This window comes from Engraulis encrasicolus, chromosome 24 (genome assembly GCF_034702125.1).
Source record: "Engraulis encrasicolus isolate BLACKSEA-1 chromosome 24, IST_EnEncr_1.0, whole genome shotgun sequence".
In the NCBI taxonomy this organism is placed as follows: domain Eukaryota; kingdom Metazoa; phylum Chordata; class Actinopteri; order Clupeiformes; family Engraulidae; genus Engraulis; species Engraulis encrasicolus.
Window position 1 is genome coordinate 34495940 of NC_085880.1, and position 17211 is coordinate 34513150.

General features: G+C 45.3%; 1 protein-coding gene across 3 annotated transcripts in view; it reads right to left on the minus strand.

Annotated features, from left to right (window-relative positions):
• The window catches only part of pde10a (phosphodiesterase 10A), a 206434-nt gene that overhangs the window by 10114 nt on the left and 179109 nt on the right, over positions 1 to 17211 (minus strand). For all 3 annotated transcript variants that reach the window (XM_063191522.1, XM_063191519.1, XM_063191521.1), the window contains exons 14-20: positions 15456 to 15598; positions 11061 to 11144; positions 9878 to 10028; positions 8327 to 8482; positions 5312 to 5484; positions 3647 to 3758; positions 3155 to 3235 (exon numbers count right to left, since the gene is read on the minus strand). In XM_063191522.1, the coding sequence (XP_063047592.1) occupies positions 3155 to 3235; positions 3647 to 3758; positions 5312 to 5484; positions 8327 to 8482; positions 9878 to 10028; positions 11061 to 11144; positions 15456 to 15598 (900 nt within the window). The remainder of the gene's footprint in view (positions 1 to 3154; positions 3236 to 3646; positions 3759 to 5311; positions 5485 to 8326; positions 8483 to 9877; positions 10029 to 11060; positions 11145 to 15455; positions 15599 to 17211) is intronic.

Consider the following 17211-nt stretch of genomic DNA (forward strand, 5'->3'; position numbering starts at 1 on the left):
GGCAACTATGGGTAGCCATGGTTATGTCATGGTTATGCTATGGGCAGCCATGGTTATGTCATGGTTATGCTATGGGCAGCCGTGGTTATGTCATGGTTATGCTATGGGGCAGCCGTGGCTCAATGGTTAGAGCGCTGACCTGCAGATCAGAGGGTCGCAGGTTCAGAACCCACCCTTTCTAGCACCTTCATCCATGGCTGAAGTGCCCTTGAGCAAGGCACCTAACCCCACATTGCTGCAGGCCAGGACCTGTAACCAATACCCTGTGCATAAATAGTCTATTGCTTGTAAACATCTAGCCTGCCTATTGGACACCAGATGGAAATTAGCCCTTGGGCTACAATCTGGCATGTTTACATATATGTACATGTATGTATATGTTCATTAATGTGCAATGTCCTGAACAAATAAAGTAAAGTAAAGTAAAGTAAATAATTGTAAGTTGCTTTGGATAAAAAGCGGCACCTAAGCGTAATATGATGATGATGATGATGATGATGATGATGATATGGTGGTGGATGATGGTGGTTTGGGATGTATAGTTGACGTAGTTGGTGGATGATAAGCTGGAGGGTCAGAGGAGGCAGCCTCTTACTGCAGATGGGCCCGTCGACGGGCCTATTCACGTTTTGCTGAAAACACTCTACTACATTCAACTACAGTGCCCTCCATAATTATTGGCACCCCTGGTTGAGATGTGTTTTTTAGCTTCCAATTATTATTATTATTTTCTAAATAATATGGGACCATAATGGAAAAAAAGAGAAAAATCCAACCTTCAATACAAGTGCATTTATCCAGTGGGGAAAAAATCCCACATAAAGAAATAATTCTTTGACATCAAATAATGTGTGTCACAATTATTAGCACCCCTGGTGTTAATATTTTGTACAACCCCCTTTTGCCAACAAAACAGCACCTAATCTTCTCCTATAATGTTTCACAAGATGGGAAAAGACAGAAAGAGGGATCTTCAGCCATTCCTCTTTGCAGAATCTCTCTAAATCATCCAGAGACCTGGGTCCTCTCCTCTGTACTCTCCTCTTCAGCTCACCCCACAGGTTCTCAATGGGGTTGAGGTCTGGGGACTGAGATGGCCATGGGAGGAGCTTGATTTTGTGTCTGGTGAACCATTTCTGTGTAGATTTGGCCATATGTTTCGGGTCATTGTCTTGCTGAAAGACCCAGTGACGACCCATCTTCAGCTTTCGGGCAGAGGGCAACAGATTTTGATTTAAAATGTCCTGGTATTTCAAAGCATTCATGATGCCATGCACCCTAACAAGGTTCCCAGGGCCTTTGGAAGCGAAACAGCCCCACAGCATCACTGACCCACCCCCATACTTCACAGTGGGTATGAGGTGCTTTTCAGCATGCGCATCTTTCGTGGCACGCCAGACCCACTTAGAGTGTTTGTTGCCAAAAAGCTCAATCTTGGTCTCATCTGGCCAAAGCACACGGTCCCAGTTGAAGCCCCAATACCGCTTGGCGAACTCCAGACATTTGCGTTTATGATTGTGAGTGAGGAAAGGCTTTCTCCGTGCAAGCCTCCCAAACAGCTTGTTGGCGTGTAGACAGCACCTGATGGTTGATTTGGAGACTTTGTGACCCCAGGATGCTACCATTTGTTGTAATTCTGTAACAGTGAGCTTTGGAGATCTTTTGATTTCTCTTACCATCCTCCTCACTGTGCGTGGTGGCAAAATAAACTTGGGTCCTCGTCCAGGCTTGTTTACCACTGTTCCAGTGTTTTGAACTTCTTAATTATTCCTCTCACAGTGGATATGGGCAGCTGCAGTTGAGTGGCAATCTTCTTGTAGCCTCTGCCTGACCTGTGAAGGTCGACGCACACCTGCCTCACTTGTATGCTGTGTTCCTTTGTCTTTCCCATGTTTAAGAGTGGATAAGAGAAATGGCCTCTGTGTCACGTCATATTTATACCCCAGGGAAACAGGAAGTGATGAATTACTAATTAAATGTTCCTACATACTCAGGTAAACTTTGTAAACTACTGTAGAAATAACAGAAATGCTTCAATTATATTTATTTCCTGGGAATTGTTAAGGGTGCCAATAATAGTGGAACAGGTGATTTAATGAAACAGATTTATTTTTCAGTCAGGGATTTTTTTATTTTCTTACAATTCATTTGAGTTGAAGGCTACATTTTCCTACAATTTTCAGTGTGACAGTATTCTTCTGCAATAAACACTGAATTTATTTTAAGGCTTTTAACACATCTCAACCAGGGGTGCCAATAATTATGGAGGGCACTGTATGTGTGTGTATGTGCGTGTGTGTGTGCGTGGCTCACCTGGCTCTGTGGGACCTGTGTGTGCGTGCCTGCATGTGCGTACTATCTGATCTATTGTACAGGTGTGTTTGTGTGTCAGGGCTTGACACTGGCACCTGCCAACCGGCCAAATGCTGGTAAAACTTGGCTGTGGCTGGTAACAATTTCAGTGTCACTAGCCAATTTGGCAGGCAGCTTATTCTATGGTATGACATATAAGAATAGAGTATATTCTGCACTTTGCCCCTTGTGTATCAATGCTTGTATTTAAGTTCAAGAAAAAGCTCAGTTACTCAGTTTCTAATTGCTTGTTTTATTTCCATGTAGAAACCCATGCACTCATCTTCTTGCTTTAAGCACCTCATTGTCTGATGTTAGATATACAGCCTCATGGTAAAAAAAAAACAAACAAAAAAAAAAAATTCAAATTTGTGGCTAGTAGAATAGCTGCATGGCTAGTGACTCGGGAAAAGTGGTCGGCAAGCGAAAAAGTTAATGTCAAGCCCTGGTGTGTGTGTGTGTGTGTGTGTGTGTGTGTGTGTGTGTGTGTGTGTGTGTGTGTGTGTGTGTGTGTGTGTGTGTGTGTGTGTGTGTGTGTGTGTGTGTGTGTGTGTGTGTGTGTGTGTGTGTGTGTGTGTGTGTGTGAGACCAGTTGTCTCTTCTCCTTCCTATGCTGTCAGTATGTGGTGGTGGTAGTGGTGTTTATTTGGAGGCATGCCTGAGTTTACAGTGTGTGTGTGTGTGTGTGTGTGTGTGTGTGTGTGTGTGTGTGTGTGTGTGTGTGTGTGTGTGTGTGTGTGTGTGTGTGTGTGTGTGTGTGTGTGTGTGAGAGAGAGAGAGTGTGTGTGTGTGCGTGGCTCACCTGGCCCTGTGGGACCTCGTCCTTCTTATCTCTGTCCATCATTGGCATGGGCTGCATTCCAATCTTCTTCATCTCATCCCCCTGAGAGAGAGAGAGAGAGAGAGAGAGAGAGAGAGAGAGAGAGAGAGAGAGAGAGAGAGAGAGAGAGAGAGAGAGAGAGAGAGAGAGAGCGAGAGAGCGAGAGAGCAAGAGAGAGACCAGTGTGTTGTCTATATGAGGTGCAGAAATTATTTTACAGTAGCTGGTCACTTTAAGTACATTGTGGTACTATGCATAAGCTGGCAACATTTTCATGCATTTGTTGAATTGTACATGACCTCTCACATTATTTACTTTTTGCAATGCTAATTTCTCCAACATTAACATGAACATCAGTGATCAATAATTTAGAGACTAGAACAGGCCCTGGTCAAACTATTTGTTCTATCAGGATACAGCAGCAAAGCATTGCAGTGGTTGAACATGCCCCCTTGTGTGTGAAGCCTACCGTACCTCGGCCCAGAACTCGGCGTAGATGTCATTGGCCGTTAACCGCGTCACCTGCCACAGCTTGGTGACCGAGCAGAGGTCACACGCCGTCATCATCAGACCAATCACGCGGTCTCTGCAGATGACAGAAAGGCTATCAGACCAATCAACAAAGACTATGCAGACGAAACTAACATCATCGGGCAAATCACACCTGTTCCTGCAGATGACAAATTATTGCACCAATCACAAAGTCCCTGTAGATGAGAGATGCAGATGACAGTACAGTACAGTATGATCTGAAGAACACCTGCTCATGAGGCAAAGAGCAGGGAGGGAAGGTCTGCTGCATTTGGTTGGAAGATAAGCTCAAATATCAATCATTTCTCCACGGCATCCCATCCAAGTGATTTTATCCAAAGATTTTTATGCAGTTGGAAGACCCTTCACCACTTTGACAAGCAAATCATTTGCTGAAGAAGGGGTGATCTTACTCACTTACTGCCCCTTTTGCCTCCTGGCAAGTAGGGCAGCAACAAAGGTTCCCACTCTGGTCTGTTCTGTGCTTTTTTCTGGATACTATCCCATGTGAGGCTCATAAGGGGTGATCTAGTGCATAATCTCTACTAATGTTCACTTTCACATCAACCAGAGACAGTGACCGTGACGGTTCTAACATTTTGACAAAACGTGCTTCAAAGAATTCAGATGTTTGCAGTTGAACTCTTTGTATCTCACTCCCTCTGAATGACATACAAATGAATGGATTTAATAGACCTTTGGTATAACTGACATTCTCAGACATTAACAGCTTTGAGAAGTACATATGGCAAAAGCCAGCGTTTCATAATCTCTGCCAAATGTTTTCGATTGTGACATTGATTTTAATGTGTGTAATGTCAGCAAATCAAGTCACACAGCCCTCCAATTCATTCAGATGTAATTGTGTGCTCGTGGCTGATGTTAGTTTAATGTGGGTTTTAATTATGCCGCATGACTAGCTGGGGACGAAGAGAACGATTGGCCACACTGGCGTCCACTGTTCTCACTCTTGAGCACATTCCAAAGACTTTAGCGGCAAAAAGGGGAAAAAAACGTGCCAATAAAAGTAACAGCAAAATAATAATGACTACCGTTGCATTTACAAAAAAGACATTGTCACAATGAAATCGCAACTTTGCTTGTACACAGCTTTCAATAATAACACAAATCACACCCCGGGTATGAGATGGCATCCAATTAATTCTCTATAAGTCCCTCAATTTAGCGGCCATCTTGTCGACTTGTGCGCGTGGCTGTTAAAGTCCAGTCCACCGGTGGCCAGCAGCAACACGGACTGACCCAACCCAACCACCCAACCCAACCCAACCCAACGCAGCCCATTCAACCTTTCACATTTATTTGGTACCATAGACTTCCATTGCTATGCTTAATATGACTATAATGTTAAACTGGGCAATGCAAAAACACATACCGGAAAAAAAGTCATGAACAATTTCCTGAAATGAGGTGGACTGTTCCTTTAATGTCTAAGCCCTCTGACCTGTGTGTGTGTCCAGTCCAGTCCACCAGTGGTGGGAAGAAACACGGGTCGACCCAGCCCAGCCCAGCCCAACCCAACCCAACCCAACCCAACCCAACCCAATCCAACCCATTTCACCTTTACTCTTTAATATCTATGCCGCTGACCTGTGTGCGAGGTTGTTGAAGTCCAGTCCGCCGGTGGTGAGCAACTCCATCAGCTGCTTGCGGTTGCTGGAGTAGAGTGCCAGGTCGGTGGCAATGATGGCCTTGCGGATGATCTCCAGCACCTGCTCGTACTCCCCCGAGCTCAGGTTGGAGAAGATATTGTGCCCTTCCAGCTATGGGAAAACAAAGAGAGCAATAAAAAAGCACGTGCTCTGCTTAAGAGGGGTCAATCGTCTGGCTCCAGCTTCAGCTTCAGCTCCAGCTCCAGCTCCAGCTTTCGCCCTGGGGATCAATCAGTTTAAACAGACGCTTTATGCACACCTCTGTAGTTGGCCAGGAGCATAGGATGTTATCTCCATGAGGATGTCGTTTAAATGTAAAAAAAGATCCTGCACCCTGTCCATTCCACCAGCAAACTTTAATACAACTTTTCGGTCAAAGACTGGTCTGATGTGTGCGGTAAAATGATGTGTGCCATCTGCCTCACCTAACTAGGATAAAGAATGCTTCAATCAATGCATGTTGCATGAGGAATACAAGCACAGCGTACAGCTAACGAATGAGAGGGGGTGAGGCAGAGGGGAATGGGCTGGTTTGGTGCAGCTAGCCTGTGGCAGCACAGCTTAAAGACTTCCTCTGCTATTGGGAGGCCAGGGGGTGGGGTGAACCGAGGGAAATGGGTGGCTACCCTGGAGGGTGGGCTTTTGGGGTTGGGGCACCCGTTGCGGTCTGGTGCCGGGTCCAGTAATCTCCTTGGCGAGCCCCTCTGTGAGAAACTGCCAGTGTGAAACCGTCCGTGTCAAAAGCCCTCTCGCTGCTTGTCCAAAAACGACAGCTCTTAACCGCCAAAGAGGGGGTGTGTCGAGCAATAGTTTCAGGCTAGCGTTTCAAAGCCATGCCAGATTTGATATTAATATGTGGCGTGTTTTGGCCGGACTGCACGGGGGAGATCTAGGGAGAGATTGTGGTCAGAGGACCGCGGTGTCACCTCTTAACCAAAGCTTGCTCCCAGCGAATATTCGGTGTAGCTTTACGGAAAATTCGAACGAATATGTTGACTTTGTAATGGACGTGGGGAGCACCCCTATCCCTCAAGTAAGATTCACAACCCTGTGTGTGTGTGTGTGTGTGTGTGTGTGTGTGTGTGTGTGTGTGTGTGTGTGTGTGTGTGTGTGTGTGTGTGTGTGTGTGTGTGTGTGTGTGTGTGTGTGTGTGTGTGTGTGTGTGTGTGTGCGTGTGTGCGCGCGCGTGTGTGTGTGCGCTCGCATGCACATGTGTGCATGTCTGTGAGTGTCTGTGTGTGTTTGTGGGCTCCTTGTGTTTCAGTTTCATATCCACACGTCCAAAGGGAAAGCCCCTAATGACCATGGCCAAGTGTGACGGGAGAACGAGTGAAGAGAGACACAAGAATGAAGTAGAAGAGAGAAACCAGAGAAAAACATGACGATACAGTACATGCATTACACTGAGCAGAACAGAGGGATGACGATAGCAGAGAGAGTAGATATATACTTAAAGAATCTCTGACCATAGACGAATAGAGAGACATAGTTAGGTATGTAAATGATGCCCTTGTTTAAAAAAAAAGAGAGAGAGAGAGAGAGAGAGAGAGAGAGAGAGAGAGAGAGAGAGAGAGAGAGAGAGAGAGAGAGAGAGAGAGAGAGCGAGAGAGAGAGAGAGAGAGCAAAGGAGAGTGCGGTAGAGAAAGAGAACTTCAAAACGTATGTTATGTAACTTGTTTTACAGTAGTTTGTCACTTTGTACATTGTGGCTCTATGTATAAACTGGCAACATGTATGTGCTGAATTGTACATGACCCCTCACACGACAGAAAAATATGATGATATAAAAAGTGAAAGTGAAAGCCCATTGGGAAACTCCAACTCCCATGGGGCACCTAAGTCTCCACCCCTTCCGGGCAGCTTATGGGGCTGGCAACGCAAAAACTTTTGACTGGGCTGTAATGGACTGATCAAAGCTATTTTCCGATCCACCTCGCATTTCCCCGTCGATCACACATATGCTGTGCCTCAAAATTAATAACAACCAATGGTGTGCTTGTTGACTTCACTTGGCAAGCGATTTTTGAGTTGTGTGTGTGCAAAAATATACAATTATTTGGACTACACAACAGACGTTGCATGTCCGATGTGCAGCCACTTAAGCCGCAGTGCAGCGGTAGGGTTGGCTGTGCCTTGGTTCACGTCAGATATGCGAGGCGCACGTGTAGTCTCTAACACAGTTTTGCACAAAAGCTAAAATAACGTTTCTTGCGTGTCGAAAATGAGTGGTCTTACGACGCAAATCCAAACCTTTCAAATTCACTGTCATCATATGTGAAATCCGGAGCACATGCCAAACGGGATGAGGATTTAGCTTGACTCGCTCCATTAACTCTCATTCAAATTTTTGAGAGCTCCAGCCCCATGGATCGGAAGTAGAAGGGCGTGACTTAGGTGCCCCATTGTCATTGTGACACAGCACTCCACAGCACACAAGTGAACACTGCACACTGCACACAACGAAATTGCATTTATGCCTCACCCGTGCAAAGGGGGCAGCCCTCAGTGGCGCCCCATGGGGAGCAGTGCGGTGGGACGATACCATGCTCAGGGTACCTCAGTCATGGAGGAGGATGGGGGAGAGCACTGGTTGATTACTCCCCCCACCAACCTGGCGGGTCGGGAGTCGAACCGGCAACCTCTGGGATGCAAGTCTGACGCCCTAACCGCTCACCCATGACTGCCCTAGCAGTATATACGTGTAGTTCTTGGATAACACTGAGCAGAGGGATGAGGATGGACGAAAAGAGACATACAGTAGCTATGTACCTAAATGATACTTCTTTGAAATAGAGAGAGAGAGCGCACGCGAGCAGGAGAGAGAGAGAGATGTGGTGCTAGTATATGGTGTACTGTGTGTGTGTGTGTGTGTGTGCGCGCGTGCGTGCGCGTGTGCGTGCATGCACATGTGTGTGTGTGCACTGCACGCATGCGTTTTTGTGTAGATCTCTACCTGTAGGATGGAGACGGTCTGTGAGAAGTGGTGTTGCTCCATGGTAGAGGTGGAGTAGAGAGCGGCTAGCGGATGGTCAAACTTCTGCAGATAGCTGTTGCTGTAGCCCCGGTGGTCCAGGTCATGACACAGACACGCGATCAGCAGACCTTTCCTCTGGAGGAGCGGAGAGAGAGAGAGTCGAGTCAAGTAGGTTTTATTGTCAATTTTGTTACATGCACTGGTCATACAAAGAATTTGAAATTACATTTCTTGCTTTCCCATACAGACATAGACTAATCTAGGTAAGGACATAGACAGTATAGACATAGACAGTACTTATACATGGACTTAAGACAGTATGGACATAGACAGTGAGAGAGAGAGAGAGAGAGAGAGAGAGAGAGAGAGAGAGAGAGAGAGAGAGAGAGAGAGAGAGAGAGAGAGAGAGAGAGAGAGAGAGAGAGAGAGAGAGTGAAATTGGTGTGAGGAAGAGAAATGATGCTTGTTTGATGTATTGACACAGTCACTGGTTCCCTCCCTCATATCAACAGCAGAACTTCCAGACGAGTCCCCCACCATTAGCAAATGCAGCGCAGGTTATGAGAAAGAGAGAGAGACAGAGAGAGAGACAGAGAGAGAGAGAGAGAGAGAGAGAGAGAGAGAGAGAGAGAGAGAGAGAGAGAGAGAGAGAGAGTGAAACTTCCAGACGAGTCCCCCATCATTAGCAAATGCAGCGCGGGTTATGACTAATGTCAAATGGGGGTATCGAGACAAAGAGTTGTTTGCCCCAAGTGTATCAACTGTTTGTATTTAAGTTCAAGAAAAAGATGAGATACTCTTTTTGTTTGTCAATTTTCTCTATTTGTTACTCTATTTGTTTGATTTATTCCCATGTAGAAATATGTGTATATGAAAAGTGAAAGGCCAACTGGGAAACTCCAACTCCCATTGTCATTGTGACACAGCACTCCACAGCACACAAGTTAACACTGCACACTGCACACAATGAAATTGCATTTATGTCTCATCCGTGCAAGGGGGAAGCCCCCAAATGCGCCCCAAGGGAGCAGTGCGGCGGGACGGTACCATGCTCAGGGTACCTCAGTCATGGAGGAGGATGGGCGAGGGCACTGGTTAATTTCTCCCCCCACCAACCTGGCGGGTCGGGAGTTGAACCACCAACCTTTGGGCTACAAGTTTGACACCCTAACCGCTTACCCATGACTGCCCATATGCACTCATCTCCTTGCGTAAGCACCTCATCATCTGAGGTTAAAATGTGCAGTAGTATGATAAACAAACAAACAAAAAAAACGAAATAAAATTTGTGGCTAGTAGAATAGCTGAATGGCTAGTGACTCAGGAAACCCAAAATGTGGCCAGTGAATGAAAAGTTCGTGTCAAGCCCTGGTTTGCGTGTGTGTGTGTGTGTGTGTGTGTGTGTGTGTGTGTGTGTGTGTGTGTGTGTGTGTGTGTGTGTGTGTGTGTGTGTGTGTGTGTGTGTGTGTGTGTGTGTGTGTGTGTGTGTGTGTGTGTGTGTGTGTGTGTGTGTGTGTGTGTGTTGCTCACCTCTAGTTCAGTGAATATGCCCTGGACCTTCTGCAGGATGGCGTACATGCAGTGTGCTACTGTGACCGCATGCTTCCAGTTGTGGTACGGAACACGCCGGTAGTTCTTCCGCACCGACATCGTGAAGCGACACAACTTCTCCAGCTCGAAACTGCAATGGAGGGACACACAACCACATGCACGCAAGCACACGCATGCACGCACACATGCACATGCACACACACACACAAACACACACACACACACACACACACACACACACACACACACACACACACACACACACACACACACACACACACACACACGCGCGCGCACCCGCACCGCACCCGCACCCACACACACACTTCAGAATTCTGAATCTGTGCATGAAGTATTCTGATTTTGTGACAAAAATACAAACAAAATAAAACAGTTAGGCCACATTGTGATTTTAACATCCATTTTCATTATGAGTTGACTAAAAAGCAATAAAAAGATCGGCTGATAATACGGCACACCTTTGCTGACTCTTCTATTCACTAAGTCGGACTGTCGTCACAATCACGTCTTTGTTATGTAGAACCTGAGCCAGCTGAAAATTTCCCCCAAGTTAAAATGGCAATGCTCACGGTCACACAATGTCACGTGAAAAGTATAATTAAGTAGCAACAATGCAAAAAATTGGAGTTTAAGAATGCTTCACCTCACCACATATTACAAGTATGTGTCAATTTTTTGTATCACGACAATATGGAGGAATGTTGACATTCACACGAAAATGCCCAGATGTTCGACTAGATGAATGTACACCGTATTAGCGCTGCACGATGATGGAAAAAAATATAATCATGATTATTTGGCCCAATATCGAAATCACGATTATTATTCACGATTATTACACGACAACGAACAACTGAACTTTGTGCAGAATGCTATTAAAATCACAAAATGAAATATAACCAAGTCTTTATATAAGGGATAAACAAAATAAAAAATGGAATTCTAAAAATCTAAAGGTAAGAAGCTTAGGTGGGCCTACACATTTATGGTTGGCCAGAGATATCAGCCGGGCAACATGTCCTGGCTTGCCCCCTGTGCAATCACGATTACGACAAGGCCACGGTTTTAATCATCGTGCCCAAAATCAATTTTCAAATAATTTTGATGAACTCTGCAGCAATACACTGTATATATACTGTACCTGCTTTTGCCACAAGACCTGTGTATCATGTAGACGAAGACAGCTGGCCAGAACTCCTCAAAGGGACTGATATCAAAGTGGAACCTGTAAGGGTGGAGGAGAACAATTTACACAATCATTTAAGCCATTTAAGCATTGAAGCATTGTTTGAACTGAAGTTATCTGTGTGGTTTCCTTCATCTGAAGATATGCACATTATTGGCATGTTTTAAGGGGCACTGTAGTCCTGGCTGAGTTGGTCCTACTACGGTATGCATTTAATCCGACAGCAAAATGACTTATTTCTGTTTTTGTTCATATTGTGAGTGTATTACTAAAAGAACGGGCTGCTCTTTCTGGTCCTGTTGGGCTTTTATGGGGTGTCAGTCCTCTTTTAGATCACATTGCAAATCTCATTGTACTTTGTACTACACTGTAAAATATCGCAAGGTGGTTAAAGCAGTTTAAGTAAAAGGGTAAGTTGCCCTGCGGCCTTAGGTTTGTAAGTTAACTGAACTTGAGGCTTAACTCAACTTAAGGCTTTCTCAGGTTGAGTTCACTTACAAACTTAAGGCAGCAGGGAAACTTACTTCTTTACATTTAACTGGCCCCAATTAAGGACTTTCTAGGTTTGTCTCTGCTGCAATGTTTTACCGTGAATTCAAAGGCAATGCTCACAAAAAACCTCAGACAATCAATCAGATACACACACACACACACACACACACACACACACACACACACACACACACACACACACACACACACACACACACACACACACACACACACACACACACACACACACACACACACACACACACACACACACACACACACACACACACACACACGTACACATACACACACGTACACACACACACAAAACATAAGGGTCTTCAGCATTTTACCCTCTTACTCAAGAGTCATCTCACACACATGCATACACGCACATGCACGCACACACAGAGACACGCACACGGACACACACATGGGACACCCCTCTCCGCTCTCATTAAGTAAGAGTCAACACAGCTTGGGCAAAGATGTGGGATATTCCCGCTGCATGTCCAGTGACTAACCAACCCTGATGGGGTTGACTCAGAGGCAGCGGTAAACCTCCTTGAAGAGACATACTGTCAGGGTTCCCACTCTAATTCAGACATAAAATTCCATGATTTTCCATGACCCAAAAAACGGAATTTCCATGACCACTTCCGTAAAAAGAAATCACGTTAAAGCATTTTTAAAAGTGTGAAAACTGAAAATTGTCTTCACCCCTAGAGCCGAAACTGAACCATCACCAGACTTCAGTGGGCTCATTGCATTGCACCATGTTGCACATTACAGTGCTAAACCAAACCGTCTCTGGCAAAGCGTTGTAGTATAATCAGTAAGAAACAATGTTATACACCAAACATTTGTTTTTCCGTTCTACACAACTGTTCAGTAAATTCAATGATATTCCATTACTGTGCATACAAAATGGTAAAATTCCATGACTTTCCAGGACTGGAAAAACCTTTCTGAAATTTCATGATATTCCAGAAATTCCATGACCCGTGGGAACCCTGTACTGTATAGGCTTTTCCAGCCTTTAATAGCCCAGTAATCTCTTCTATCGGCAGGACTGTATTGGGACCAAAAACCAACCCGGTCATATTTGGCTTAAACTGGCCCTTCACACATACGGTACAAGCTGCTTTTTGTACTAATAGGCCTACTTTGCTTGACTCAGTCAACTGTCTGTATTAGAGATGGGCTAATGGGCTGGACTCCTCGAAACAGTGGACCAATCCCTCAGAAAAAAAAACCAAACAAAAACAATAAGATACGTTTTTCTAATTTGAGAGGTAGCTGTGAAATCTGAGCGTTAGGGTTTAGAAATAGTGTCATAGATTTAAAAAATTGCGCAAGCAGTTACAGCAACTGTACTATGCCACGTCCCATGAACTCCCCACGAATATGTTGTTGATTAATGTAAATCAATACACATGTATAAATTACATTTAAATAGAACTTGTCAAGACACTGATTCATAGATGGCCTGATGAACAGTGATCTGTGCGGTTGTGGTGTGTGTGTGTGTGTGTGTGTGTGTGTGTGTGTGTGTGTGTGTGTGTGTGTGTGTGTGTGTGTGTGTGTGTGTGTGTGTGTGTGTGTGTGTGTGTGTGTGTGTGTGTGTGTGTGTGCGTGCGTGCGTGCGTGTGCCACAGCTGTGGCCCTGTGTTTGTGTGTGAGTGACACAGACATGTGGTTAACATTGTGGTTATGAGCACAGTTTAAATTGGGCCAAAGCCCTCCAGAACTCAGCTTCCGACTCCTCAGCCATCCACCCACCTCCGCAATTTAGCCAGCGGAGCATTGCTCCCTGAGCTAAGGTATTTACAATCATACAATACTGTTGATTTAAGACATTGACCGCTGTGAGTAAAGCAGAGTTCTCCTTCCATGGAAAAGTCACTCTAACCACTTATGAGTGTCCATGCTGAGTAGAGATGCACCGGATCCACTGCTTAAGATCCTGCCGGATCCGGAACCGGATACCGGATCCTACGAAAGGGTTGAAACACATGGTCTCCTCGCACACGTGGGCCCTTTTTATTACGTTGGCTCAAACTACTTTTTAGACTCATTGGCTTGCTGCCAAACTGCCTGCAACTGCCGCTTCCAAAGAGCTTTCACTCCATGCAGTGATTGGGGTTGTGAAAGACTAGAGATGCACCAGATCCTGATTTTTAGGTAACTGCCGGATACCGGATCCACTGCTTAAGATCCTGCCGGATCCGGATCCTGTGAAAACCCCTATTATCCTGCCGGATCCGGAACCAGATCCGGATCAGGTGCATCTCTAATGCTGAGGTGAACACAACTCACACTCTTCACAAAAAAGCCAATCTAACCAAGTTGCTTATGAGTATGCTGTCCATCAGTGTTTCCCAAACTGGGGGCCAGGACCCCTAAGGTGGGTGCGGAGGTCGCAGAGAGAAGGGACTTTGCATAAAAAAAACGTTTTTCCAATTGGTTCACTATAGACGTTCCCAAACCGGTAAGAACAAAAACAAATTCGTTCCTGGAACAACTAAATATGTTCGCTGTCATCTGTTAAACAAAGGACTGTAAAATTATGTATCATCCAGCTTCAACCAAATGTAATACTATTACAACCTCCATTACATAAGACGAGAATAATTAATAAAAACAATTATTACATATTTCAAATGTGTTTTGTTAATTGAAGGACCGTCAACACAAACGTCAACAACATAAAAATATTAAGTCACATGGCTATGCCACTCAGTGGGCAACATCAGTAACCACATCTTTGTGGAACGAAATAAAAACTGGTATTAACCGATTACCATTATTTCCAATTACCCTTCTGTTCTGGAACATAACGTTTCTTCTTTCGGTTCCATGTCAAATAGCAAAAGTTCATGGTTTTAGTTTTCGTTCCTTGAAGTGGTTCAAAGCTCTGGTTCTACCTGTGCAGCCCTGAATTGAATGTGGATCGTATACATATGAAATATATCAGCCACCACACCATGAAAATGAAGAGCTTCATTCCAAAATGGCGTAGTATATCCATTTTGGGACATTTACGGAAATGTTTGGACATTTTTGTATTGGGCATGGCATTGCATTGCAAAACACATTTTATAGGTTTAAAAGGGGTGTTTTCAAAATATCTGAATGGAAAGAATTCACACATAGGATGTCTGAACAGTCATTTTCAGTAAAAAAAATGCTTAAGTCAACAAATGGCGCTTACATCATTTTGCAACAAAACTCTTCAAATGATGACAGGATCAGCAGGTGATGTCATGGCGACTCACCGGCCATGTCTGCAACTCTCCCTTCCACACGTGGAGAGCCAGCTGAGAAACACACTGACTCTCACTAACTCTCACAATGTGGCAAGCCAGCTCAGACCGTACTCACTCACACTGTGGTAAGACATGAGAGACTGAAAATACAGTACATTCAAGCCGCAGACAGCTTTAACAACGTCTCCTCAGCGTTTCACTAACATCACCTCATTTAAGAGGTCACCAAGGACCCCATTCATGGCCATATGGTGAACAATCAGCTAAATACAGTCTGGGGAGATTTTTTTTATTTGTGACTAACAGAGTGGTTTTTTTTTTGCTTGGCTGTGTTAGGCAGAGTTTGTTTGGATGTGTCACCTTGAGAACAACCTCTGAGACAGAGCTTCGTCCTCAAGCCACCTGAAGTAACAAGCTGGATGACTTCAAGGAGGGTGCCATGGTGAGAGCAAAACATTCTCATGCTCCCAATCATGTCATTCCTAAGTATATGCATTGGGAATTGTGGTACTCTCACCGTGTCTCTTTTGGGCGCGCGCCATTGGTAAGTGTGTGCACATGAGAGTAGAGTAGAGCAGGAGGTACTCACATTTCTATCTCTTTGTAGATGGGCATGGGGAGGTTGAGCTCTGCTAGGGTCTTCCACTCCTCCGAGGTGCAAATGCTGTGGTAGGACAGCTTCTCCATCGTCACCCTGTAGATGCACTCAGAGTGCCGGATACGATGGTACATCTGGAGAAGGGGGGGGGGGGGGGGGGGGGTGTAAAACGGAGAATACAGACAAGAAAAGGAGTGGAGGTTACAGGTGAATGAACACTCGGAATGCTTGATACGATCGGTGGTATATGTGGAGGAGGAGGGGGAGAAATGGCAAAACAGAGAATTAAGTCAAGGAAAAGAGATGCAGGTGAATGTAGACTGAGTGCCAGATGAGATGGTACATCTGGAGATGAGGTGTGGTGTTTTACTGTACAGTGTGTCCTGCAGATGTAAATGAGCCTGAGGCGAACCCTCGCAGCTTCTCTAGGATCAAACTGAAGACGCCCGCTGAGGGCCAGAGTTAGGGGTGTAAATCACAGCCTTCATGACGATACGATACGGTATCAATTTCATAAATCAGGGGTTCGATTTTTTTCGATACTTAAGAATTCCCCACGATACGATGCAATTCGGTTCGATTCGATTTTTTCCAATTACTTTCCCACTACTATTGTGTTATGGAGCTAGGGCATTGCACAGGGGCCAGCGATTCGATTCTTTTTGATTCTTAAGAATGCCCACGATACGATTCGATTAAATCGCCGGCCGATACTTCCGATACATCGATACATTTCGATTTTATTTACATCCCTAGGCCAGATACGATGGTGGGATATCAGAGAGGGGAGAAAGAGTTACAGTAAGTGGGGGAAAAAATCGAGAGGAGGAGATACTAACACGTGAATAATCAGATTGAGAGGATGAGAGGAGTCAAGTAGACAACAGAAAGAAAGAATAGAAAAGCAGATGGAACAGGGGAGAAGAAGAGAGGAGACGGGGAAGACAAAAGGATAAAACAGCACTGGAAAGGAGAGAAAAACGCTGGTAAGGATAGGACAGGACAGAACAGGTGAAGAGGAGAGGAGAGGTGAAGAGAGGAGAGGAGGGGAGAGGAGAGGAGAGGATTGGAGAGGAGAGGAGAGGAGAGGAGAGGAGAGGTGAAGAGATGATATGAGATGGGAGGAGAGGACAGGATTGGAGAGGAGAGGAGAGGAGAGGAGAGGAGAGGAGAGGAGAGGAGAGGAGAGGAGAGGAGAGGAGAGGTGAAGAGATGAGACGAGATGAGATGGGAGGAGAGGACAGGATTGGAGAGGAGAGGAGAGGAGAGGAGAGGAGAGGAGAGGAGAGGAGAGGAGAGGAGAATCAAGATAGAAGAGAGGAGATTGGAATAGAGGAAAAGAGAGCAGAGAAAAGGAGCAAAGGAGAGGTTAAGAGAGGACAGGAATGGAGGACTCATGAATCAGTCAGGCAGGCAACCAGCAGAGAAAGTCCCTCATAAACAGTGGGAATGACTAAACAACGTTTTGTTTGAGCGCGAAGACAGAGATGTGTGCATGCCAGGCGGCCAGTGAGCTCGGCGAGCGAATGTGACTCTGTGAGTAGGAGGCAGAGATATCTATGATGTAAACGCATGTGAGACAGGCGTGTGTGTGTGTGTGTGTGTGTGTGTGTGTGTGTGTGTGTGTGTGTGTGTGTGTGTGTGTGTGTGAACAAGAGCACAGAGATACAGTATTTGTGCGAGTAACCATGTGTGTGTGTGAGAGTACAGCCGTGGGTGTGTGACAGAGACGGCCCGAGCACATGGA